The sequence below is a fragment of the Erithacus rubecula genome, assembly GCF_903797595.1.
Source record: "Erithacus rubecula genome assembly, chromosome: 2".
In the NCBI taxonomy this organism is placed as follows: Eukaryota; Metazoa; Chordata; class Aves; order Passeriformes; family Muscicapidae; genus Erithacus; species Erithacus rubecula.
Window position 1 is genome coordinate 91,534,197 of NC_136685.1, and position 26,746 is coordinate 91,560,942.

The 26,746-nt window shown below is 39.3% G+C and overlaps 2 protein-coding genes across 2 annotated transcripts in view; both read left to right on the forward strand.

Moving 5' to 3' along the window:
- LOC306798893 (acrosin-like) overlaps positions 1-26,746 on the forward strand; it is a 173,041-nt gene that overhangs the window by 100,521 nt on the left and 45,774 nt on the right. The gene's annotated exons all lie outside the window — the stretch shown is intronic.
- On the forward strand, positions 35-26,563 carry IARS2 (isoleucyl-tRNA synthetase 2, mitochondrial). The gene is made up of 23 exons (XM_079297842.1): positions 35-318; positions 668-790; positions 1,609-1,765; positions 2,747-2,895; positions 2,988-3,037; positions 3,134-3,243; positions 3,329-3,419; positions 3,799-3,914; positions 4,993-5,162; positions 5,917-6,007; positions 6,217-6,368; positions 7,306-7,466; positions 14,810-14,912; positions 15,515-15,608; positions 20,797-20,905; positions 21,666-21,768; positions 22,738-22,863; positions 23,216-23,347; positions 23,998-24,104; positions 24,887-25,032; positions 25,183-25,373; positions 25,932-26,076; positions 26,190-26,563. The coding sequence occupies exons 1-23, from the start codon at positions 115-117 to the stop codon at positions 26,342-26,344; spliced, it is 2,985 nt and encodes a 994-aa protein (XP_079153968.1). The 5' UTR covers positions 35-114; the 3' UTR covers positions 26,345-26,563.

The window sequence follows — 26,746 nt, forward strand, 5'->3', positions numbered from 1 at the left end:
GCTCTCGCCCGGCCCGCCGGGAGCGCGGAGCAGCCGCCGTGCCGCCCGCCCGGCGCGGTGTGTCCCTGGCCGCGGCCCGTCGCGCCGGCGGAAGCGCGGCCGCAGCCCGTGAGGATGCTTCGGGCCTGGCGGGCGCCGCCGCTGGCGCGGGCCCGGGCCGGCGCCGCCCGGGGCTGGGCGCGCTCCGCCGCCTCGGAGGCCGCGGCCGAGAGCCGGGAGGACTCCCGGTACCGGGACACGGTGCTGCTGCCGCGCAGCCGCTTCCCCGCGCAGCTCCCGGGGCGGCTGCAGCCGGAGAAGGAGCTGGAGACGCAGCAGGTGCGGCCGGGCCCGGCAGGGGCGGGGGCTGCCCCGTGCGAGGAGCGCCAGGGCTTGTGTTCGGTCCCGCCGCGCTGGGCGAGCTTCGGGCGACTCCGGGCTCTTCTTTAGAAAAGCTCGGGCTCTTGAGCTGTTTACAGTTTGGATGGTCATAACTTTGATAGCAATCTCAGGCTTAGTATTTCGCCCTCTTCGGGCTTTTACGTATTAAAACACACTAATGTCTTCTTTAGTAGAGTTTAAAAAGTGTATTTGTTTGCCCACTTCTTTCATTGTGAATTTTATATCCGGAGTTTTTGGAAGTGCAGCGACTTGTGATGTTTTGGTCTTTTTCTTGTTGTTTCTACAGAAATGTGGTTTTTCGGAGCTGTACTCATGGCAAAGGCAAAGGAAGACAAAACAGGAATTTTGTCTGCATGATGGACCACCCTATGCTAATGGAGACCCTCATGTTGGCCATGCATTAAACAAAGTAAATATTTACTTGTTCATGCTTTATTCTTGTGAAGTGGCAAAAACTTGCTGTCATGTGCTCTCTCTTCTCCATTGCCATTTAAATCAATAGCATTTAAAAATGTTTGGGGTCTTGGTAGTTGGAGCCTTTAAAAACCAATGGTATGGTTATGTGGATGCCATATTTTGCTCTGTTTACCACACCCCAATATATATACCACGTGCTGGATGCTTGGTGTTAGTTTTAGCTGAGCCCTGAGATTCACAGCACTACACAAAGTGAGAAAGACTCAAATTGTGAGCTGTCACCTACAGCTTCTCACAGTCCCAGAGCCAGAGCTTGGGCTGCAGCAATGTGCTCTAGGCCAGTGCTGTAGGTCCAGCTCAGTGTTTTAAAACTGAGAGCAAGTCAGATTTGTTCACTTCAAGTCTTAGGAGTTTATACTGCATCTCTCAACTGTACTGGTTGTGAACTCCTTGGATCAGAGGTCTCTAAGGTTCTGCCAACTTACAAAATGATAGGCAAGATAAATAATAAATGCAGAGTCTTTGGATCACAGAGTGGTTTGGGTTGGAAGGGACCCTAAAGATGATTTAGTTCCAAACCCTCTGCCATGGGCAGGGATACCTTCCACTAGACCAGGTTGCTCAAAGCCTCATCCAAACTGTCCTTGAACACTTCCAAGGATGGGGCACCCAGCACTTCTCTGGTCTTAAATATAAATGTGTCCTGCAGCTTTTGATATTTGTATTTTTTGAACAGGAGGATCTTAATTGCAAATGTCAGTGTTCCACATGGGGGAGCTAAAGTGATAACAGACCCTTGTGGCTTTTCAGATTTTGAAAGACATCACCAACCGCTTCCATGTGATGAGAGGTTATAAAGTGCATTATGTGCCAGGGTGGGATTGCCATGGATTGCCAATTGAATTGAAGGCTCTGTCAGAAGTCAAAGGAGCTGAAAATCTTTCACCGATGGAAATTCGGCAGAGAGGTAAATAAAGGCTTTTAGACTTTATTGTGCTCTTTTCTGTTAGCTGTTGGTGACATTTTCTATGATCACTGGGTGTATTTGCCAAGCAGATAGGGCAGACTGGAATCTGATGAAATGGGGTGATTTCACACAGGCTTAATTTGTTGCTGTAATGAGCATGCAGAGCATTGACCCTCAGTTTAAAAAAAAACAAAAGGAGGGCAGGGGATTTGGATGTCTGCTTTGATTAACTGTATCGTGGCCAGAAGCTGCTATTTATCAGGTCAGCATCCTTTTCGTTTTTGAAGGCTGAATTTGATTAGGAACTGAATAGATGCATACAGAAGTCAGGCTCCTTCAGGACAGCTTGGCTCAGTGTCACAACAAGGAATGTATTTGTTAACTGTTTTTAACAATCTTACAAAACTATAGGGGGCATCCTTTTGGAGAAAGTCTGCATTATACAGAAACTGTTTTTAAGTAATAATTTCAAATATAATGTGGGTTGAAAGGCATCATTTTTAAGCTGAAAAGCTTTTTGTAATGAGCAGTTGAAGCTGCTTTAATTTGAAATTGTGCCAATGAAATGGACTAACTTATGTTCAGATGTACGTTACTTTGAAAATTTTGGATCACCATCAACAGAGGGAGTTAACTTTCACTCTTATTAGTTTTATGTTGGGAACTTATTTTGAGAAATTTTTCTTCCTTACGAAATGTATTTCCTCCTCTTTCTTAAAAAGAAAGTTTGGAGTCTAAGGACATGTGCTTGACATTCCTGTGTTAGTGAAAAAGTGCCACTCCTGGATCCGTTGACTCTTTGCAGTCATTTTTCGTGACAACCAATCTGAAATGTATGTGTTTTGAACCATAATATTTAAGACATAAATTCACTACATTCAGCTCTGGTTTTACTAAAAAATAATCAGCAGTGCATTTTAATTGGTATTTTATTGATCCTGGTGTGCTAAACCATGTGCTTAATGGAACCATTCCCTTCAGCCAGAGCATTTGCAGAAAAAGCAATTGAGAAACAGAAATCCGCCTTCATTCGTTGGGGTGTAATGGCAGATTGGGCCAACTGCTACCTTACATTTGATCCAAAGTATGAAGCAAACCAGCTGAGAGTCTTCTACAAGATGTATGACAAGGTATGTTGAATTTCTGTGGAAGCCTATATGGATTTTTAGTGAGTTTTGTTTCTCCTAACTTTCTTTTTTTTTCCCCTCACTGTCCTCTCTAGGGTTTAATTTATCAGGATTATAAACCTGTGTTCTGGTCCCCTTCAACAAAGTAAGAATCAACTTACTATTTTGTCTTCAAAATTTTAGCAAGGATGCCAATAGCTTTTGATGTTGCAGTGTGTAACTTGTGTTTGATGTGTATCAGAACAGCCTTGGCTGAGGCAGAACTGGAGTACAACGAGCAGCACGTCAGTCGCTCTGTGTACGTGAAATTTCCACTGCTGAAGGTGCCACCTAAGCTGACTTCTGTGATAGGTACGGCTCCTGTGTAGCATTAGAGATAGCTAGCTTTGATTTGTGTTATAATTGTGAGTAAAGTACTTCTAATTTACATCTGTAGATGGATCATCCCCTGCTAGTGTGCTAGTCTGGACCACGCAACCTTGGACTGTGCCAGCCAATCAAGCAGTTTGTTACATGCCAGACTCAGTGTAGGTGTCTTTCACTTGGTTCAGTTGTCTGTGTCAGTCCTTACTGGTATTTAGTAGCCAAATTAAAACATTCTGGACTGCCAATACAGTTTACTTAAGGCTTTTTTTTTGGGTTTTGTTTGGATTTTTTTTTTGTTTTGTTTTTAAATGATACAATTGTAAGCTCTGTTCTGTGTCTACTAATACATTAATTTCTGTCTAAATTTTTATTCAATTACTTCTTCCTGAGGCAAGGTTACCTTGAAACTTTTGAGATTTAAGAGTAAATTGGACATGTAAAACATACTGATCCATCTTTTAGAGATTAAGCATTTCACAGACTGGTAGCTTTATAGTAGTTTTAATTATTTAGTATCACAAATGCATGTTTACATTGCAGATATTCAATTGTAAAATGTGCAGTGACTGGACAACACTTCATCCTTGCTGCAGATAGAGTTGAATCTACAGCTGCTGTTCTGGACACACAGTTTGAGGTTATATCAACATGTAAAGGTATGTTTTAATGTTGGTAATATTAAATTGCTTAGTCTAGAAACTGCTTCAGTTTTGATGGATTGAATGTGCTTATAATTTGAGAATATGCTTCTCTAAAATAATACAAAGAGGAGTCTGCCACATTTACTGTTGCTGTTTTGTACCTCAAATTACCAGCCATAGATTTCAAATGAATTTTTAAAATCTGGATTCATGCTTGAAAAAATGAAATACAGAGTGCAAGTCTCTTCAGTATCAAAATCTTAATTACACTGAGTGCAGTTTGTCTATCCATCCACTGTGGATGACAGGAGGGAGCTAAATACAAGTTTGGCTGTTGAGGTATTATAGGGGCTGTCTGTCTGGACAAACTAAAGTAGTTGAGTGGGATCCTGACAAACTACAGTGGCAGTCCTGAACAGGCAGGCTTGGAATTCAGTGTCATGAGTTGGGATTTAGTTTGTCATTTGTGAACTTTATTCGTTTGCCCCTCTCAGTGATTCAGTGCTGGAAATATTAATTTTGTGAAGGAGGTGAGGAATTTGTTTCTATGACCTTTTGTTTTGTTTTGTTTTTGTTTTTGTTTTTTTCTTTTGGAGTCTTTCCATGCCTTCTTTTTCAGAGAAAGTATTGCTTTTACCTAATTGTGAAATTACTGGGGGTGGTTTTTCTCACAGCTTCCACCTTTTTGAATCATGTGATTTACTGACAACATCCAAGGATAGTAGAGTGGAATCTTCTGACAAAGAAATTTCATAGTGGAGCAGGTTCTTTTTAAATTCCTATATATTCAGCAGTTAATTATATTTGTTATTTTTCTATATTTGTGTATGTAACTGTGTGATGGCAGTTCTTAAATATGTTCCTTCTAGGAGAAAATCATTCTGTCAACACCATTTTGTCATATGGCACATTTCTCAAGCTGTGTGATTCTTGACTTTCAGCAAGGCTTTTCTTCTGTTTCAACAAAACATTTCTTCTGTTTGTTTTTTTCCTTTTAACCTCTTGTTCCTTTTCTGCTCTCTGATAAAAGAAGCTGAATGCATTAATTGTGTTTCTCTATTTTATCTTCTGTTTTATATTCTGTATTTTTCAGGTGCAGATTTGGCAGATGGTTCTTGTGCTCATCCCAGCATTCCTGGCAGAGTCTCTCCCTTGTTACCTGCAAATCATGTGACAATGACAAAAGGGACAGGATTAGTTCACACAGCCCCAGCTCATGGTATGGAAGATTACAGTGTGGCTTCCCACCATCAGCTACCCACGGTACTTCATCTTTTCAGCTGTTGTTCTTAATTTCATGCAACTGATTGACTGTATGCCCCTAAAATTATTTGGTTTTGGATTTGTGCATAAAACATGAAAATGTTTTGAAACATTCACAGAAGTGTGAGTATCACTAATGGCCTGCAGGAATGCAAGACTAAACTTAAAGAAATGTGTATCAGGATAATAGAATTAAGTTTCCTTAGAATCAGATTTTTCTGCTCTTTATGTGGTTTTGTGTTTTCAAAGGAGAAGACAGAGAATGTTTTTCAGGTATTGACTCTCACTACTCAGAATTGTCCTTTACATGCAGATCAGTAAGTTGCCAGTTATATAGGTCATTGTTAGGTCTTTTTCAGCAAAGCTTGTTTTAAACACATACATAAATAGAGCTCATTTATGCATGGCCAGTTTGTGACTGATGGGAGTGAAGATTCAGGATATGGGGCTTGGGAAGGGTGAGGTTTGCTTTTATTTTGCACTGTTTATTTGAAAAGTCACTGAAATGCCAGTGACTGTGAGGTATGATAATTGTGGTATGTGTGCAAATGCAATGGTGCTCATTTCTTTTGACACTTGAAATTCACTTGCCTGATAGATTATTAAACTGAAGTTCAGTAAATCTGAAGTGTACTTAAATACTTTTTTATTCATCAGTAGAGTATTTAACTCACTTTTGAATACCAAGAAGATAATTAATTGCCACATGGTATTTAATTGACTATTTTACTATGATTAATTTATTTATTTTCAGGATTGCCTTGTGGATGAAAGTGGATATTTTACAGAAGCAGCAGGTCCTGAACTTAAAAACAAGAATGTGCTTGAAGAAGGGAATGAAGCTGGTGTGTATTTGATGATTGACTATTTGTTACTTCATCAGTTGCAGTCCTGCAGGTGTATTTTGAGAGTTTGTATAAATTTGCCATATTTTGAATATGGGTGAGATACAGGCATTTCTTACTAAATATTGGTTATGGAAAAGGCTGAGTTGAGGTTAACAGCAGCTGTATGTTCAAATTGAAATTTAATCTTGCCTCATTTTTTCTCTCAGTCATTAAGATGCTTCAAGCAGCTGGGAGTTTGTTAAAAGAGGAGAAATATGTGCACAGTTACCCCTATGACTGGAGGACTAAAAAACCAATGATTATTCGTGCCAGCAAACAGTGGTTTGTAAACACAGCAGATGTGAAGGCTGCAGCACAGGTATGTGCTTCCTTATGAAACTTCCTTATGAGACACTTTAAGACAACTGATGCTATTTGGACTCAGCAAAAAAATCATGCTGTAGCCCCCTCCAGAATATGTTCTTCTCTAGGGTTTATGGACAGTAGTTGTAAATTGTTAATTACTTGTTGAAGTGAAATGTATTGTCAATTTTCATGTCAGTATTGATAGAATCCAGGGTAGCTATGCTGACTGTATATTTGCTCACTGTATTTACACGTGTAGAAATTTCTTAGAGCTACTGATTTTTTCCCTTAAAATGTTTTTTAAAATATTATGTTTCAAGAAATTAAATTAGGAGACAATTTTATAACTATTAAAATTATCTTTTTTATTAGGTTAGCCTTGTGTGGCCATACATCTTTTGTTTGCTGCCCTGTTGATTTTGTCACAGTCCTGTTTTTAATAACTTTAAAGTTTGGGGTCTTTTGCTCTTTGAAATTATGTAAAATCCACTTAGAAAATTCAGATAAGCACCTTAGAGTAACAATGATTTTATTCTAATTAGGGCATGAGGTGTATATTTCATATTGATGTTTATCTAGAATGGATGAAAACATGGTGGTTACTCAGCAGGGCTGGGAGTGAGTGATAGCCCATTACAGTTTGTATCAAGGTGGATTTTCAAAGTAGACAACAGTACAAGATGCAGTCAGCTTTTGAACTTCAGATTGAGCCATTGATGCAATTTTTAACTCATTTTTGGGGTGTGTTTAATAGAGAATCAGAGAATTGGGGCTTGGCTGGGAAATGCAGTGTCCAGATAAGTTATTGAAGAGCAGCAGGCAGTTATCTGAGAATGTGTTGTTTGATACAGGGAATGGGAAACTAGACCTGTACCATATTTTACTGGCAGCATGAACATCATTTGTGGGAAAGCTGAAGCATGTTCAACAGTTCACTGTCTCCTTTATAGGATGCACTGAAAAAAGTGAAAGTGATCCCTACATCTGCAGTGAACAGGATGCTGGAGATGCTGGACAGAAGGACGTTCTGGTGCATATCACGGCAAAGGTGCTGGGGTGTCCCGATTCCTGCTTTTTATCAGAAGAGCACAGGAGAATGCTTGATAAACAGGTACCTGTCTAGCCTTAGACACTGAGAAGTGACAGAAGCAGTACTGTCTGTTGTGCTGCAGTTCATGGTATTATAAAACTTCTTATTTCAAGTAGGAATACATGCTTTTACTTGTAGTTGTTTATACACAGATCTAATTTAGCTGTAAGTTAGAACAATGAAAAATTTGTTGCTGGAAGTGACTTGTGTATAAATAATAGAAGTCAATTTACTTAGATACTTAAGTTACCTGAAAACTCCCCTTGAGATTAATTGCTACTTTCATCCCTCATCTTCAATGAACTGACAGTCATGACTGGTCTTTTCATTTAAGCAAGCAATGAAATGCAAGTTGTGGTTAAAATAGATAGCAACTGTAATTGGAGTACTGTACATTGAGCAGTCCAGGTACTGTGTCAAAATAGCTTTTTGCAGTTAAGTGGCAGTGAGATCTGAAGTGGTATAACCACATTGGTTGCAGAATAAATAAGTGTATTTTGTTTCAAAACAAAATTAGAGTGGTTTTGAAGACCAGTAACTGACCTTGAGTGTAACTGAGCTTTAGCTATATGATTTGGTGTGTTCAGAGCTTCAGATGCTAACCTGATTCTGCCATCTTTTGGTTAATAGTATCCAGATATTGCAAACACTGCATTTCAGGAATTCTAGACAACGTAATGCAGAGGAAATCCAAGCTATGCATGAAGACAAGGAAACTCAACCAAATATGATCCTTTTCTGTAAGGAGTAATAGAGTTCTGCTTTTACTTCTTTGGGGAACAGGGATTTTCAATTGTGAATGCCCTTTAAAAGGTGGTTTCATAAAAAGAGTATTGTGGAGTTCTGCATTCATTGGATTCGTTTCATATTTTTTTCTGCCTTGAGATATGCTGATGTAACTTGTAATGTTAAGGTGTACAAAATCAACCTCTTGTGAAAATTCATAAGAAGTTTTCACAACTGGAGATGAGCTTGAATACTGTTGCAGAATATTTTTTCTTTTATTCTGGTGTTGAGTAAATGTACTGCAGGAGTCCAGCATGTTGTCCAGAGGCTGTACTGAGCACACAAGCAGTAGATAGTAGACAGTAGTAGGTGAGGCTCAGGGTGTGGAGGGCAGGGAATGAACTTTAGACAGGTAGTCCTTAGCTTCACCTGGTGTGACTGGGTGTGTAGGTGCAGAGAGATGTACTTTGGCTCTCTCACTGCAGGCAATAACTGTGAGAAAAGACCACAATAGCCACAATGCCGTTTATAGTGCCTGGATAATGCTGGCACACATCAGGAAATAAGTGAGTGGAGGATTTGTGGGACATAAAACCATTTTACCTGCAAAAAAGTATTTGTGTGTCTCTATAAAATAACTGCTATTTCTGAGGAATAGTTTTGTATTCTAGTTGAAGAGTAGGCTTGAGTTTGTGTGTGTTGCTTAAAAATTGTTAAATATGTAGTTTAACAAGAAAAAAAAAGTGTAATGAAAACCAATCCAACAATTGGCACTCAAATGTGAAGGGCACCAAAAAGCAAGAGCTCCTTTTGAACACTGAGGAGCCAGGAGAGAAAACATTTGAAAGGAGCCATGTGTGGGAATTCCCTAGGTTGTAGTAAAATCACCTTGCAAGGCTGTGACCTGTATTAAAGCCTCTGCCTTTTATGAGTGCTCAAGCTGTGGAATTGTGCAGAATGTGGCAATTGCAGCATTTTGATGTGGTAAACTGCCATAGCTTAACACCTCCACCTTTGTGTGTAGGTGTTGGCCCAGCAGTCAGTCCTGTAGGGGAGTGAACAAAAGGACATGTCTGGGTAGAATTGATCTGGGGAATCAAAGAGGGACATTTGGGAAAAAAACAGACATATTCAATACGCTTGAAAAAAGATTTATTTCATTTGACTCTTAGCTTCTGACACTCATTTATAGCCAGTACTCTTTACTTCTAACTTTGCTTACTCCCAGTAGAATTTTCAAAGGAAAGTGTAAATTAAGTCATTAAACCTTGTTAAAAGTTTGAGCTTAGATTTGTAAAGTTAACTGGAGGAGACTTCTGTAACTGGAGTAGGAGAAGTGCACAGAATATTGGCCTATAGAAGTGACAGGCAAATTTAGAAGACAGTCTGTCAATTCATAGGTCATTTTCCTGGACACCAGCTTTTCCCTGGACAGCAGTTCTTGAAAAAAGCAGCTGAGCCTGATTGTTTTGTTACATTTGCATTATCATTTTAAAAATCATATTACAACAGGTTGCTGACATATTTTTTATGCCGTTTCATACTTAGACGGTGTATATAATTAGAATATTTAATATAATTAAATTATATTATTAATATAATTAAAACATCAGTAAATAACTTGCTTTTCAAAACATGAGCTGTTTGTAACTTGAATGCTGGATAAACGTTTCAAGTAGCAGTGGCTGTGGAGTTTTTGAGTGGCTATCAAAAGTAACAGCATCTCCACTGGAAGTCAGTGTAGTCCACATGGAGTTGCTGTTACATATGAGAGCACCAGTGGTCGATCTTGAGTGATCCTGTTCATGTATCACCTGTAAAAAGACTTTTTAAAAGAAAAAAAAAAGCCCTGAAATGAACTGCTGTTTTCCTCTGAGAGTTGCCCCTGAATTTGTCACATGAAAAGCTGCTGAAAGCCCTTCTTTCAAGGAGGAATTGCTTTCTCTAACAGTGTTTTTACCACACCAGCAATCTAGTCTTTCCAACTTAAAAGCCAAGAGGTAGTTTGTAATGTTTGATGCAGAATCTCCATGAGTCTCCCTGCTGCTGTCATCCCCCCATAAGCCTAAAATGTATTTGTTTCAATGACATTATCATATATGGCTAGAAATTTAGTGTACCAATGATGTTTAAATTCTTTTATGCCGAGTGTGCTGCATCATATTGTGACCAGGAGTGTAAAAGTTATTTTTAAAAACCCCTTACAGGAAGGAGAGAAAAGAGAGAGCACTTTTTCCTTATTGCCATTTTCAGTAAGATTACAGAGGTGAGATTCTGTTGGATTTTTTCTGCGCAAATGGAGAAAAAAGATTTTAAATAATTTAGAGTACGTGCACAAATAGATGCTTACGCTGTGTGACAGCTTTCAACCTTTAATAGATTTCAAGAGAAAACATCCTTCATCTAGGAAACTCTGTAATTCACAGAAAAGAAGAAGATGCTCCAAAACTAAAATGTGAGAATGGTATTTCCAGTAGTAGCTCAGCCCAGGTAATAAATGTATAAATACTTTAATCTGACCTAATGCAATAACTGCTTTACAAATTCACTGTTCAGATATTGGTAATAAATAGTAGTATTGCAATGATTGATCTCATTCCTCACAACTTTTGTCCACTTCCCTGTGACTTTGATTAACACGTAAATTAAATTTCTGAAAAAGTGATTTTGAAGGAGGTCTGTCCCATGCTCTAATTTGTTTTTCAAAATAATAAGACATTTCAGTGAATTGCAAATGATAGCAGCTTACCATCCCCTGCATACTTACAGCTGTAGTATGGACGTTCTTGTAAAGCAGAAGATAACTTTCCCTCTTTGCCGCTGTTGGAAAGGAGATGGAGAGAACATGAGGCTCTGTATTCTTCTGCTCCTGACTGTATCTTAATGCTGCCTAATTTCTGTTAACAGATTAAATAAGTGTGCAGCACAATCAATATCAGGCTCCCGGGTGATTGGCTGGAGCCGTGGTAGCGTGAATTGCCGTAGGGGTGTCGGAGCATTGCAGGGACACGTAACGCGAGTTCTTCCAGATAGCCTGAACACAGGGCAAAGTTTTACAATGCCCTTTATGGCTCACTCAGGGAATTATCATGCTCACCTTGAAGGCTGCAGATTATAAAGTGATGAGTAGTTATTTGAGCAAGGTGGTTTTCACTTGCACCTTACAGAAAAGTACTTTGCAAAAATCCTGCTCCTTACAACACGGATACCTTAACAAAATTTATTTTTCTCTTGTAGTAAAATTAATCATAAGTATCCTGTGAGAAGAGCAGAGACAAGTATAGGGTTTGTGTTTGTCTTGTATTTTTCAAACTGAAGGAGGAAAAAGATTTGTTGAAAAAGTACCCTGGAAATCTTTCATTTAAACTACCTCCTCTTATAAAATTCTTGTAAATGTTCTCTTATATTCTGTAGGGAAATATTATATAGTGAAAAAAACTTGCATTGCTAAAATACTACCTTTTTAAAAAATGTGATTTGAAACTATGATAGAATTTTGAGAATGTTGGTCAATAAAAAGTTGATTTCACAGTCCTTGACACCTTATTTCTTGTACGTGATTGATAACACAAATCTGACCTTCTTTTACTTATCTGAAAACTTTTATCTGTAGCATAATTGAACCTGTTGGTTCTTGCGTAACAAAAATGTTTTTTTAAAAAAAACATGCACTTCAGAAATTAATATTGTAACCTTTGCATTGCACAGCAATGCATAGCAATACTTGATAAAAGGTTACCCATAGTATGTTTTGTGGGAATGGTGTATCTACAAGGGTACACAACTCGTGTGTGTGACATTGGCAATACTTACTGTAAATGAAGGCAGGCATTTTATTATAGTTTCCCAAGGGAGAGTAATAGCAAGGGTTTATTTCCTTCTTGTCTGTCCCCTCCCCCACCTCTGATGGAAAGGGAAAAGTTGTTTGTTAAAAGAATATTTCTGTATGTTGTCCAAGATAACTGTTAGTTTTGGTTTATAGTTAGATTTATCACCTTTTATAAATCACTCCAAAAATTGATACTGTGAAATACCTGTTTAATTCTTTAAAAAGGTATAGGTTGAAAATTAATTCATTGCTGGAGTTTGTCCTTCCACTGAAGTGTATTTGCAATATGAAAAAGTTATGTGGAAGACAGCCTTAATTCCTGTTTTAAATTTTCTACTTTACAGGATGTGCTGGTAGCTTTTCAGTACTAATTGTGGGTATGATTCCTGACCAGAGAATATTTCTGGCTTTCATTGAGGCCAGAACCATTAGCTGAGCACTGAATTACTTCTTGCATTAATTACTCAACATACACAAATACTTTACATGGTAATAAACATGTTTTAGGGTAAATCATCCTCTTTTTGATTTAGCTACTCTTGTCTTCTGCTGGTGAGTTCCATGAGTAAGACTTGGCCAGTGAGAGGAAGGCATTGAAACTGTGGAGAGAGCTCTTGAAATCCTCACGTGAAGACACCTAGTTATCTATAACTGTCTTTAAAAATACACTGATAGTGTATTTGAGAAGAATCCAAGGTGGAAAGTTCTATTGGCAAAGAGTGAAGAGCAGTACTGCCTGTTGCTTTTTCTAAACTGTTTCTGGGTGCTGCAGTATCATCACTAAAGGTCAGGGTGTAAATGCAGCTTTGTCAGTGGAAGGTACTGATCCTGCAAAAAGACAAATTCAGTGGAATAGTTTAGTCCAGGCTGAGGCAAATTTCTTATCTGCTTTTCCTTCAAGCTTTCTGAATTTGAAGATTTAGGGTACAGGAGGCAAGACATAAGGATTGCACATCAGCTATCTGCCAGGAATTGTACCAGGACAGGGGTTGTCCTTTGCTTTTGTCTCAGAGAAGTAAGACTTTCACAACTGGAAGTACAGCCAAACAGGCCTCTGTGCAAATATTTCTGGAAAGAAGTGTTACCATTCAGAACTGGAGCTCCTCAGTGTTGTTTTAGCAAGATAAATGTTAGCAGACACAATACAAAGCCATAAATTTTGTCCTACCACCATTAAAGTGGAAGGTGCATAATGTCTGTGCTGGTTTGAAAGGGGCAGAATGGTGGTGGTACCAGCTGGATGTCCATGAGTGAGTGTTGCTACTTAATGTCCTTTTCCTGTAGAGAACCTGCTGGGGTGTTCTACAGGAATTTATTTTGAGAAGTAAATTGATTAACTGATGATTGATTGATTGATACAAAATTGATATTCTGTCATTGCAATTTGAGCAGTCCAGAGCAAAACTGGATTTTCTTCTTGCCATTGCACCTTGTATCATGAACTGAAGTAATTTTTAAGAGTCCATTAAGTGTTTTAGTGATGTGGCTCAGCTTATTAGCAGTGCAGTAAAATACTGTGCTGAAAACCAAACACAAGACCGAGTGATGCCTGAAGATCATCTGCTTTCTGTGGTTTCAAGATAATTATGCCAGGTCATTATTTTACTTTTTTCCCCTTTTGCAATACTGTGTCAAGAAATTAGTTAACTGATTAAATCTCCATTTCTCAAGTTATTAAAAAATCTCTGGTGGTGTGGGTAACACAGCAGGTTTAGTTTGAAGTTGGCAGGTCATAATGATTTGCTATACTCCTTAAATACAGCAGATGTCTTAAAAATCACCTCTTTAACAAGTGCTTTGTGAGTCAGCAAGCCAAAGTGTGTGGGGTTCCTCTTTGTTTTTTTGAGATACCTTAATTTATGTCTAGACTTGGCATTAAGAAATATTAAAAATCAATTGCCCATAGTCTTACCTACTGGGGCCAAAGATTGAATGTGTCATAAATAGTGCACAGAACTGCACACCTTCAGTTGCCTTATCTATTCAGATCAGAAAAAATGCTTAGTTAACTTTTTAATTTTTCTTATTTCCGTAATATCTGTTCATTTCAGGACCTTTGTCCTGGCTGGTGCTATATGATATAAACTCATAGAGTGTACTTCAGAGTGTACATTGAATGGTTTATTATCATTCCTCTAGTGGGTGCAGAATTTTCAGTTTCTCACACTATTTTGATTAACATATTTATATTTATTACAATTTAAGAATATATTGCTAAAATGGGGGAATTCAGGCAACCAGAAGCTTATTATACATGCATATATATATATACACATACATATATATATATATATATATATATATATATATATATGTATGTATGTATGCTACTTGAAAAGCTGTCATTTCCTCACTCCTTTCCACATGAGTTCTCAAGGTATCTGTATCCAGTAGGAAAAATAAACCTGTTGTCAAAACAAACAGATATTCTGAGGGAAAGTAGCTGTGTAGTTTCTTGAAATTCAAGATCAATAAATAGCAAATAAAATGGATTTTAGAAGTTTTCAAGCTGCTGGCATCTTTTCTGAGTGCCCCAATTATGGAGTATTTGCAGAAGAAGATATTTGGAGTCCATGTGGGTTTTTGTATGTTGTACAAATCCTCCCATCTTGGAAGGCAAAAATAGAAAGTCTTTAATAGAGGCAGGAAGCTCTGTGAAGTCTTGACTGGTTTAGAAGCTGGAAAATCACAGATTCTAATAGCTTGGTGTGTGTATCAGCATCTCTTACTGCTTTGGGTCTGGGATACTTGTGGAAAGGTGTGATTACTCCTCCATTCATAAACCCTTTTTTTCCTCCTTCTAACACAGTGAAACCATCACAGATGTCATCAAAATAGTGGAGCAGCAAGGGACAGATGCATGGTGGGCCCTCCCTATTGAACAACTCCTGTCAAAAGAGGTTCTAGCAAAGGTAAACTTCTGACTTCAGGTACAGCAGGTGCTCAAGACAGTTGAGTGAGGGGAAATAATAGAAAACTTCTGATTATTTCCTTGATCCTCTTGTACCCTCAGCAGAAAGTGAAAGGAGTATTCAAAAAGTGAGATCTGAGTGGGGCAGAATACACACAATTGGCTTTGTGCTATTAATTCAGGGTAGAGATCTCCAATCCTCCTCCTCTTAAATCAGGAGCAAAGTGACATCCTAATTAACCACTTTATGAGCCCAAATATGTATTAGGTCTTGGTCATTAAGATGGATTAGAATTTTTATTTTGTTTTTCCTAACTTTTTATTGTTCTTTAACAATTGTGTACATAAGCTAGCACAAATCTGTAGTGTTACTGTGCCTTCTGAGATTTTTGTAGTTTTTCCTGACCCTACTTTGGGTTTCCATCAGTAATTATCTGAAAACTCTTGTCAAAAATTATCTACGTTGTGTTCACTCACAGAGTTGGTAACAGAACCTGTACAAAACTGGTCCAGAAACCAAATTTGCTTTATTTCTAGCTTTAAAAAAGCATTGATGGTACAGAGTATTCTATTTGCTTTATTTAATGATGGTTCTCTCAATAGGCTGGTGGTCACGATGTTTCGGATTATGTCAAGGGACAGGATGTCCTAGACATTTGGTTTGACAGTGGAACTTCCTGGGCTCATGTTTTGGAAGGTAAAGAACTCCTATGTGAATCCTTCTTTTAAAATACTTGGAGAACAACATACAGCTGTTCTGTGTGAACAGTGTTGGTGTCAGCTAAACTGAGGCAGATCACGCCAGCAGCAGGCTGGCTGTGACTTGTAAAGCTGCTTTTGCTTGTAAAGATTCTGCCATGTGGTGTACTGTGTAACTGCTAATCACATCATGCTTGTTTTGAGGGGAGAAGTGTCATGGCACAGACAGCCAAGGGACTTTGCTGCTAGTTGGTAACTCTTAAATTGTTTTTAGTTAACAAATTTCAGTCTGTGCCTGTCTGTGCTATTGGAAGAAGAACCAGACTGAGATCAGCTGATGAGTCTGTAAGTTTTAAAATTTAAATGTGTAGGTGTGATTTTTCACTTTTGATTACTTTCAGTAACTAAAGCAGTATATTGTGGCTTAAAATATTTATACTTGCTATATGCTATTTATGGCTCCTACTGCCAGTAGTTGCTACTCAGCAAGTAGCAGATAGATATTTGTACAAAAAGATGTAAAATATACATTGTTTGCCTGGATAATAGTGCAAAGTCAGGAGTCCTTTCTAAAGGAGGAGTCTGGTGCCATACATCAAGTCTGTTGGACTTTAAACCCTCTGTACACAATTGCATGATAACAATCTTGTTGAATTATAAAACACGTTAGTACCAGAGCTTTATTTCTTAGCAACGTGATCAGGCAACAGTACCATCAGCAAACATTCATTTTCATGAAGACTTTGGCATATATTGAGCTTTATGCTCTTTAAAAATGTTTCTGGTTTGATTTTGAAAGGTATAACAAAGTAGTGGTCATTTTATGCAGTTACAAACTTGCATTGTTAAGGGGCTGAACACCTCAGCCCTCTAATCCTGTGTAAAGGAGATAACCTTTCATAAGAATTGCAGAATCACGAGTCTGGATTTGTTCTTGAATTGTGCAAAGCTCCCATATGGATTCTGTAGTGTCTAATAAATGTTGGGCTTATCACAGCACAGACCTCTTTCATGGACCCATTAAAGTTCCTCTTCTCTACCTATTCCTATCTCTTCTTATGAAATTTGCTGGAGCTTGGTATGTGTAAGGCATCTTCTGCTGTGTGACATAACTGGAGTGGCCCCACTGCTGTAAAAGCTGGGGACTGGCTAACCAGCAGTGTAACCTCCTAGCCCTGCTCATTCTCAGAAATGACAGAAAAATTGCATTACCTTTTTTCCTGTGTACTTGAGGCTTACATCCACTGCCAGAAGTGAAGTACAGTCTGTGATTCACATCAAATTACTGGTTTAACTCATCTTTTATGAAACTTTGCAAGAGAAGTTGTTGAATCAAGAATTTTGTCTTCTATTTCCCAAATATGCTCCGGTTTTTAAAGCTTTTTGCAGCATTTCTTCCAATATCAATGATAATCAGCAAGGCTTATGACATGCTAATGGATAGGATTGTTTTCCAAAGTACTCTTGGAGAAAAAAAGATGAAATTCATGGAGAAATCCAAGATAGTGTCATAATGGGAAGAAGAATTAATTTTGTGGTAGGAGATGAGTGATAGCAGAGGTTGTTGCTGCCTTCTGATGTCAGTGTTTGTGGCAGAGGTTCTTCCACAGCATGAGTTACTTTCAGGGCAACTGCAGGATATAAAAAATGGCTAAAACTGAGACTATTGTTTGTTTCACTCTAACCTGAACTCAAAGTTACAGAAGAAACTAAATCAGTGATCTGTTGATAACCAGCAGGAATAACAGATGTTACAGATTTCCCTGTCAGTTCCAGTCCTGTGAAAATAATTCCTTCTCTCCAGCATCTCTGCAGCTCAGGAAACTTGTGCCTGAGTTTTCAGTGCACTTAACCCAGCTGTGTCTGAGCTTACTAAAGGAGAGGCAGCTCTTACAAAATTAATCCCTTTAGCTGATGGCCACACAGGTTGCTGCCAGCAAATACAGCAGGTTGGGAAGGGGATGAAGAGAGGCAAGAAGAGAGATTCTGGTGAATGAGGTTAAAGGAATTGCTCAGTGACAGCCAAGCTCAAATCATAGCTTGCATTTCCTTTTGCCCTTGCACAGTCCTATTTCTAATGCTTGCCCTGCTGCATCTCCTTCCAGGGACTGGGCCTATTTCTGATGGACATAGCTTAAAGTTACTCTTGTTCCATTAAATAATGGTTGGCTTCCTTTTTCCAGCCTGGGTGTGCCTAAGGTACCACTTGTAGCTAAATGAGAGATTAACCAAACTGTTCTACGTCAGCAGTGTGGCAGGTAGGAAGGTGCAACTTACTCACTAAAATCAGAGATTTGGCTACTAGGTTTGTAGTCACAAACCCAAAATTGTACAGCTACAAGTAGACTGTGTGTGAAATAAACACCACTCACTGGCATCACTGAGAGCAGATCCACAAGTGCAATGTTCTCTGAAATCCTGCTGCCCTTAAAATTTCCTGGGGATGATGTTTGCTTTGTTAATGCTCTGTTGGCCTAACAGTTTTCACTGAACAGTTTATTGTTGTGCCCTCTTGTCCTGTTTGTTTCTTGCTACATGTGCCTGAAATTTTTTTTGGAAGAACATTTTTATGCAACATTAAATTTTAAGTCCAGATGCTTTATACATGGATAACTGCAATTTCACAATGCTGCTGTGAGGTAGAATAGTGTTAATCCACTGCTTCCAAAAAGAAAGTGTAGTAAAAGCAAACTATAGTTCAAAAGCATGTGCTAATTTTAAATACTTAATGCTGTGGTGCCCAGCACTTTTTCTGTTGTTGCTCTTTTGTTTTGAAATTCAACCTTTTGACAGAGCTCATTTCTGTAGCTCCTTCTGGAGCATCCATTCAAAAGAACTCTTTAGGGTCTTCAAATTATTTTATATTTTCCTCATAGGCAGAGTGCCATCTTCACTACAACCTTGAGATGATTCTTTTTTAAAATATTTCATATAAAATGCACACTGGACTTTATTGTGATGTGATTTGCCACTGGTAAAAGTCACACAGCTTTATACCCACAGTTTTGTAGGTATTGCAATGATGGTAGTTTTCAACATCATAACTTTTTTTCCCTATCTTATTGGCTAATGTTTAACTGAATGAATGTGATTATTTTACAACTTGCCTATCTAAGTGTTTAAACTTTTGTGCTGACTGAGAGGCTTGAATTTATCTTAGCTGGTTCATTCCTGGCATTAAAATACAATACGTTTAATCTAAAAGTCAAAGTCTGTAAGATCAAAGATATGGAATCTTGAAATCCAAACCAGAAGGATCATAAATTGTAATTCTCTTTAATGACCTATGTACTATACCTCTGTTAAAATAAACAACAAAAAAAGTCTCTTTGGGGCTGTTGGACATACTTGTCCATTTATTTAAAAATTTTTTAAAAAGCAGCACTGTTGTAATTAATTTATATATAATAATCACAACATTAACAAAACTGAGGAAGGGGAGCAACTTCTAAGGCAGGTATTATATGCAAACCCCATTTTTGTGTTTTACAGATAAAATGTTAACTCTGATAACTTTGCAAGTACCAGTAGTCAGCTTGCCAGATGTACTAGTTCCTGTCAGAAAAGCCCAATCCAGTTGGCTGTTTGTAATCAATTATTTGTTGAAATTCTTCTCTAAGTTCTAATTACTGGCATTTCCATGAAAAGTTCACTTCTCTAAAACCAGTGGCCAGTAAACTAGTTGTAAGCAACAAATGTGTTGTTACAGAATTTCTAATGTTACTGTTTTCCTTACCACAAATACTCTTTTTTTATCTTGTCCTCACAAGTATTTTTGCAGTTTCTTAATACAAAGGCTGCTCCTTACTTATTGTACTTCTAAACTCCAGACTCTTTGTAGATTTCCTTGAATGAATAAGCAAATGTGTAAAAACCATAATATCCACCCACACATTTTTCCTGTGCTACCTGGAACTGTGTGGCCTTGACCTTTGTAATGTTGAATTTCCCTTTATTGCAGGATGGATCTAAATATCGAAACTTCCATTAAGTTAAACAAATAAATCAAGTGTGTCAGCAGCAGAAAGAAGCATTGTCTCAGGGGTCCTAGGAAGAGGAAAAAAGGAGATAGTGAATAAAAATTTAGTAGAGAAACCTCTATCTGAATATTGAGAAAGCAATACCATCAACTTGTGGAATCAAAACTGAATTCCTAACAAATATCTGTATGGTTTTGCACCTTTGTAAGCTTTGACTTGCATGGTCTGCTGTGTTCCACATTACTCTGTTCTCACTCTGGTGACCTGTCTGGGATTGCTTAGGACAAGGTGGGACTTCTTGAGTCAACAAGTTTTGTACCTTTTTGTACAGTGACTGAATTCCACCAGTAAAGCCATGTAAACTGTGCTGTCCTCTCTCAACCCTGTGGAATAGCTGGGTTTGCTCTTCTGCCTTTCATGTGCAGTCAGCTGCAGCCTGCCTTGTAGCCCAGTTTTCCTCTGAAGTACTCATTAGCTCCACTTGTTATTCCCTAGCATTCCTCTTTTTTTCTGTTTGTGCATTTACAGGGAATAACATTTCTACTCAACCTTCACAAGAATAAGCTAAACTACCAGGTTTTCCAGATGCTTCTATCCCCAACAGGCTTTCTTGTTGTCCTAACTCTTTCCCAAAGTTTTTATTCTTCCCGGAATGCCACTGACCAAAAATGTAAATTCTGTCACAGGTGAGCTGTGGTCACTGCCAAAGCTTCCTGCTCTCCTCTGTGAATGCCTTTCATGGGCAGCTTGGGCACAGTACCTCTGTGCCTTGTGCCCTGAGTAATTCCAAATGGGGAAGCTTCAGATGGTGGATAGATTTTTATTAATTCCAAAGTATGTGAACTTTTCTTGGGTATTCCAGTTCGTTTAGGAGTACTTGGAGTTTACTTGGAAAGTATTCTGAGAACTTCTGTGGAGCAACCTGAGCATGATAACTTCTTTTCATAATTTGTTATTTAGTTTGGGAGAGATCAAGTTTATTTCTTAAATTCTGGAGTGTGGCAAATTTTGTGTTCTTTTAAAAATTCTGATACTAATGAATCCCTTGTATCATGGTTAAGTAACCACACACCATTTAGAAAAGTAACTTACCTATTTGATTTAAAAAGTAGAATAAATGTTACTAATCACTTTCAGAGATTTTGTGTATTAATATTTCTAAGATACAAGGCCTGATATTACAAATAAAATGTTCTGGTTTTAAAGGTGCAGATCAAAGAGCAGATACATACCTTGAAGGAAAGGACCAGCTTGGAGGTTGGTTTCAGTCCTCTCTGTTAACCAGTGTTGCAATAAGGAAAAAGGCCCCATACAAGTAAGTGTGTGGATTGCAAACACATTTCTAGTCCATTTACTGAATACTGGGTTTTTGAAGTGTGCACAGTAGTGTATAAACAAGAGAAATCAAACCAGTATCAAGTATCTGATTTCATGTTCTTACATTTTCAGTATAAAGCTTTTCTCAGATTGTGTTTAACTTTTTTCTATCATAATTGTAATAATGTTTTCATTCTTAGTCATTTAGGAGTTATCAGATACAACTCTGCCTTTTTGCTATCTCTCCCACTCCCATAATTAAATAAATTCTTTGGGAAGTGCAGTGTGCAAATCTCCCAAGATATTTGACTTGTGAATTCAACATTAGCTGTAGGTAATTGGGAATAGCTGTGTGCTTGTGTTCTGCTGGAGCTGTGGCACACCATTTATCTCCTGGAAGATGGAAAGCATAGGGAAGGGGAATTGTGGCTCAGCTGCAAGGAGGCTGTGCAGTTTTGGGAAATGTATTGGCTTAAAAAGTAAATAACACTTTAATTAATCTGAAATACTCGTGCCCTGGGTATCTAAACAATCTGTTGCTTGCACAACAAAATTAAATGAGGAAAATAAATTGTTTGCTCTCCTTGGATGGTAGTACAGGGTATATTTATGATGGGTTGAATTCAGGGTATGAAGCCTCAGACTCATCAAAACAGGGAATTTCTATGTGCTTTGTCTTAAAAATATCCTCATTATAAATCTATTCCTAGCATAGATTTTTCCCTGGGATTTTGTTTTCACTAAAATCTTTCCTGCAGGACTCTGGTGGTTCATGGCTTTACTCTTGGTGAGAAAGGGGAGAAGATGTCCAAATCTGTTGGCAACGTGGTTGACCCTGATGTCGTCATCAATGGAGGCGAAGTAGGTCAAGCTCCTGAGTTTCTCAGAACTGCCACTTACAACCTTTCACTGCCAGATTCTGCAGCTGTCTGGTGGCAAAACTCAGTCAGGCTCTTCTTTGGATATTACTGCAGTTCCATTTGGCTGGAGTGAAAACCTTGAGTTGTTTTGCTTCTGCTGTAGTGCAAGAAAAGCCCTGACCTTTGTTCTCTGCTAAGAGAAAATAAAAATATGCAGAGGGTGTAGAATGGTTCCTTTTCACCAGTGTTGATGGAGTAATGGAGAAGACAAATAATAAAAACCAAAAAAATTAAAATAATGAACCTCTGCTGTCAAACTGACTGGAGCCTACCATGTGTGGTTGGCAGTGGAGAAGTCAGAAGCAGCAGTTGCACTGCAGCAATCTCTCTGCTCTCAGGCTGTTATTGACTCTAGAAACTTCATTCCATGGTCAGGGAGGTTGCACTGCTGGTGATGCTCTAAATTTCCTTCCCTCCCCAGTCCTGCTGTTGCTCTTTATGAGGCTGCTGAACAGATTTTGTAACTCACTAGACAAAAGAATCAATCCTTGCATGATTTGCTTATCTGATTAATTAAAACACACAATTGTCCTTATTGTTTCAAAAAGGAGAAAAGCCATTTTCAGTGTTGAAAACAGGCTGAAGGGGAAGAAAAACCTATGTAGTTTTAGATATTAACACTGCTATGTTAATGATAAGCATTCAAAGGATTTAAGGCTGCAGATGAGTTTCTCTCAGCTTACCTGGGTTCTAGCACTGCCTGTACACAGAGTGCTGCAGGTGTGGGTTGTAGCCCTGCTCAGCTGTAACTCCTGCTAAAAGAGGGGGAAGCTTCCAGCCACAGCATCCTCTGGGCACCTGGACAGAATTTTAGGTAGTCCTGTGAGAGGCAGGGAGTGGGACTGCATGATCCCTATGGATCCCTTCCAGCTGGAGATACTCTATGGCTCTGCTTTCTCTATGTCCTCAGGACCACACCAAGGATCCTCCGTACGGTGCCGACGTTCTCCGCTGGTGGGTGGCGGAATCCAATGTTTTCACGGAGGTGCTGATTGGGCCTGTGGTGCTCAATGCTGCCAGAGATGACATCAACAAGGTCAGAGCCACCAGTGCCAGCACTGTTCATCCCAACAACAGGTCCTCTGTGTATTGGCTGCAAAGCTTTCCAATCTTCAGACTAAAGTTTATTTAGGGAGGTACTACTGCTCTTTACAGCTGTGGGTCAAATAGTAAAGTGTGCTGAGAAAAACACTCATTCCACAGCTTAGTGCTTTGGTAACAGCCAGTCTTTATTTTTCTGTAGATCCTTTTACCATGTGTTCATGATGCTTTTGTAACTATTCAGTTATTTTGAAAAGTAGTTAATTTAGTTAATGATGGAATATGAGCATTTTGTGTTTCCTCTAAAGCGAAGGCTAATAATGTTTAATGGCTCTGGGCTGTTGTAGCTCCGGAACACGCTACGCTTCATGCTGGGAAACGTGGAGGGCTTCAATCCAGAGACAGATTCCATCCCTGCTGCAGAGATGTACATAGTGGATCAATACATGCTGCACTTACTGCACGAATATGGCAGCAAGGTAGGAGAGAATTGTGTCTAGATGAACATGTGTCCAATATTTTCCATTGGTTGTATTTGCTTTAGGTGTGTGAGTAAAGTCTGTATGTCAAGCAGGCACATTACAACCACAAAGGATCCTTCTATTCAATGTGCACTCCCTTAAGTCCATCTCAATTTTTGAGGAAGACTTTAATGTTCTTAACTTGTTTTGGACATCAACCAGATTTTCCTAGTCACTGCCCAAGGCCTCAAATTAAAAGTCTTTAAAAATAGTTCAAGATAGATATTAAAAAAGAGGAAAAAAAAAACCCAAACAAACAAACCAAAAAACCAAAAAAACCTGCCAAGAGCTAGAACTTTGGAAATTTGCTGTTGTATGGAACTTTGTCATTTCTGTCACTCAGAACCATTCTGCTGAAACCATGGGCATAGTTTCTGAGGTTTCCCCTTTTCTTTCCACTCAAACTTAAATGGAAATTATTTCTTTGACCTCAATATTAAGTGACTTAATTTTTTCCCCCCTCCAACAACTTTTTAAAGTTTCTGCCAGACTTTGTGCCATTCACTTTGTGCCATTCATTCATTTTTCTGTAAGTTTAGTCTGTCAGGGGCTATCCTTGTATGCTGTGTGATGCAGACCAATGCACTGTTCTCACCTCCCTCTCCCAGGTTACAGAAGCCTACAAACAATATGATTATAGCAAAGTTGTTCGACTGCTGCAAGCATTCTGTTCCAAAAGCTTATCTAACTTCTATTTCAGCATGATCAAGGACAGGTGAGTTCTTCCTGCTGCCTTTAAAAGGGAAGAAATAAAGGAATGGGTCTGAGATGGAGGTAATAAGGTTCCAGGTGAATGCTGAGTGAACACAGGTATCTCTCAGAGCATTCAGCTGAGTGGTTGTCATTGCTGTGCTCTCTCCTGACAACTGGTGGTACTGAACACTTTAAAATGTCAGCAGATGAGCACATATAAAATCAAATAAATATTTTAAGGCTGAGTCTTTGATTTACATTTCTACCCAGAAAGGGTATGCATCTGTATTTGGAAAGACAAGAGGAAAGGCTTCTAGCAGTTAGCTGTGCAACTGAGTGTAGTTATCTTTTTTTTTAGATCAGTAAAAGAATCCTAAGGCTGTGACAGATCTTGTGTAAATGTGCCAGGGCTGTTTCATGGGATAGGAGGGGTGGGGTTTATACTGATCTTTAGTTGCCAGGATGTGAGTAAAGGAGGAGTGGGGCGAAGAGAAAGAAGCCCTAATGCTGAGGTTTACTGATGTACCAGAGCAGAGGGCTGACAGCTGCAGGCTCAGTTTCCTGAGGACAGATTCTCTCTCCCCAAATTAATATATAATGAATCTCCTTTCCCATAGCTGTAGATGCAGATGATCCTGTCTGTAGCTCCCTGTGCTTGCCTAGGGAAGGGCACTCCAGAAAAGCTTCCCTTAGAAAGGCTGCTGGGTCAGACTTCTGTACATCCAGTGGCAGTCCCAAAAGCATGGCTCTTGAGCAGAAACATGAACACAGGAATACTTTGCAGCTTTCCCTGCTGTCTTGCAGGCTCTACTGTGAAGAAGCCAAGGATCCTAAGCGTCGTTCATGTCAAACTGTGTTGGCAGAGGCTCTGGACATCATTGTCCGCTCCTTTGCACCCATCCTGCCCCACTTGGCAGAGGAGGTTTTCCAGTACATCCCTTACAAGAAAGGTAAAGCACATACCACTGCTAAGCAATTCCTTTAGTACACTGTTCAATTGCGCAGTTACAAGGAATGCAATTACAGAAATATGCCATTCTTTTTCATTTCATAAACATTCAAATAGACTAAAGTAGGAATTGCTTTGTTTTGCTTTCAAGACTCAGAGGGTGTGTTTCGTACTGGCTGGATTAATGCAAGCTCAGCATGGAAAAAGCCTGGCATTGAGGAAGCAATAGAAGGTGCATGTGCAATGAGAGACTCCTTCCTTGGGTCAATCTCTGGCAAGAACTCTTTGGAATATGAAGTCATCATCATAATTGAGCCTGGATTGCTGTTTGAATTAATGGAGGTAAAAAATGCAACTAAGCATAGCACTGTGTGTGCATGAACACTTCCTTCCCCTTTGTACTTACCAGACAATCACAGAATGGTTGAGGATGGAAGGCACTGCTGGAGCTTGTACAGCACAGCCCTTTGCTCAGGCAGGCTTAGTTAGAACAGGGTGCCCAGGCCTCTGTCCAGTTGGTTTCTGGGTACTTGGGAGGATGGAGACCCTACCAGCTCTCTGGGGTACCTGCACCACTGTTTGTCCACTCTGATAATAAAAATTCAGCTTTGTGTTTTCTTGGAGAAGGATCACCTTCACCCTGCTGGCAGTGCTCTAATACAGCATCCTGAGGTGGGATGCTGCTGCCCTGTCCCTTGGGAGAGCAGAATGCTGGCTCATGAGCAGCTGCTTGGACACTGCAGTTCAAGTCTGTCCTCCTGCTCCTGGCAGGAGTAAATCAGATTCCTTGTTCAAGCCATCTGCTCTGATTAGGAATCACAGCTCAGCGTTTATTTTATAGAATGGACAGTGCTGAGAAACAAAACCAAGTTCCAAGTCTGAAAGTTCTCTGTCTCCCAGGCACTGCAGGCTGAAGAAACTTCCAGTGTTTCCCAGCTGAATGAGATAATGATGGCTTCCCAGACAACCCTGCTGAGCGAGCTCCCCAAAGAAACACCTTCAGATGCAAACATCATCAAAGGGACCTTTCTGATTAACTTGGAAGGTAAGAGAACCATTCCAGACAGGCTCCTGCACTACAACACAGGGTTGTTTGTGGCTTGAGTCTCACCTGCAGCTCCAGCCTCTCTCTCTCAGCAATGACACTTTCTTTGACAGGTGGTGACATCTGTGAACAATCTTCGTACAAAGTTATAGCCCGACCCATTGCCAAAGCAAAATGCCCTCGCTGCAGGAGATACACGGCCGAGTCCTCAAGCACTCCCTGCCCACGGTGCCTCCAAGTCCTTGCTGCTGGAAAGGGGAGCACATGAAGACAAAATGCCTATGCAAAAGCTGCTCCAAAGTGGCTGAAGCAGCAGGTCTGCATACTGGAACCTGTAGAAGCAGATGCTTAAGCCCCAGCCTGAGCAGGAGTATCATGTATTGTGGGGAACCTTATGTGTGTGTATATATATAAATACATACATATATATATACACTACTTGTTGTATATCACTTTTCAGCTTAATAAAAAAGGTGGTTAAAAATAACTGACTGATTTACTTGTACAACCTCTGTTCTGTGAAGTTCACTTCCATTTAAGAGAAAATCCCCAGAGAACCAGCTCTTGTTTAATTTTTGGTGGCAGTTGGTAGTTCAGCATAACCCCAGAGAACCAATCCTCTCTACAAAACAGAAGAGAAAGTAGTGACCACCATTTCCTAAAAGGAAGG

Bases quoted from the DNA above. Each gene is read 5' to 3' on its own strand.
- IARS2 (XM_079297842.1), top strand. From the start codon at position 115: ATGCTTCGGGCCTGGCGGGCGCCGCCGCTGGCGCGGGCCCGGGCCGGC. The intron at 3,038-3,133 runs GTAAGAATCAAC...GATGTGTATCAG, and splicing joins TTCTGGTCCCCTTCAACAAA to AACAGCCTTGGCTGAGGCAG. The intron at 25,033-25,182 runs GTAAAGCACATA...TTTGCTTTCAAG, and splicing joins GTACATCCCTTACAAGAAAG to ACTCAGAGGGTGTGTTTCGT.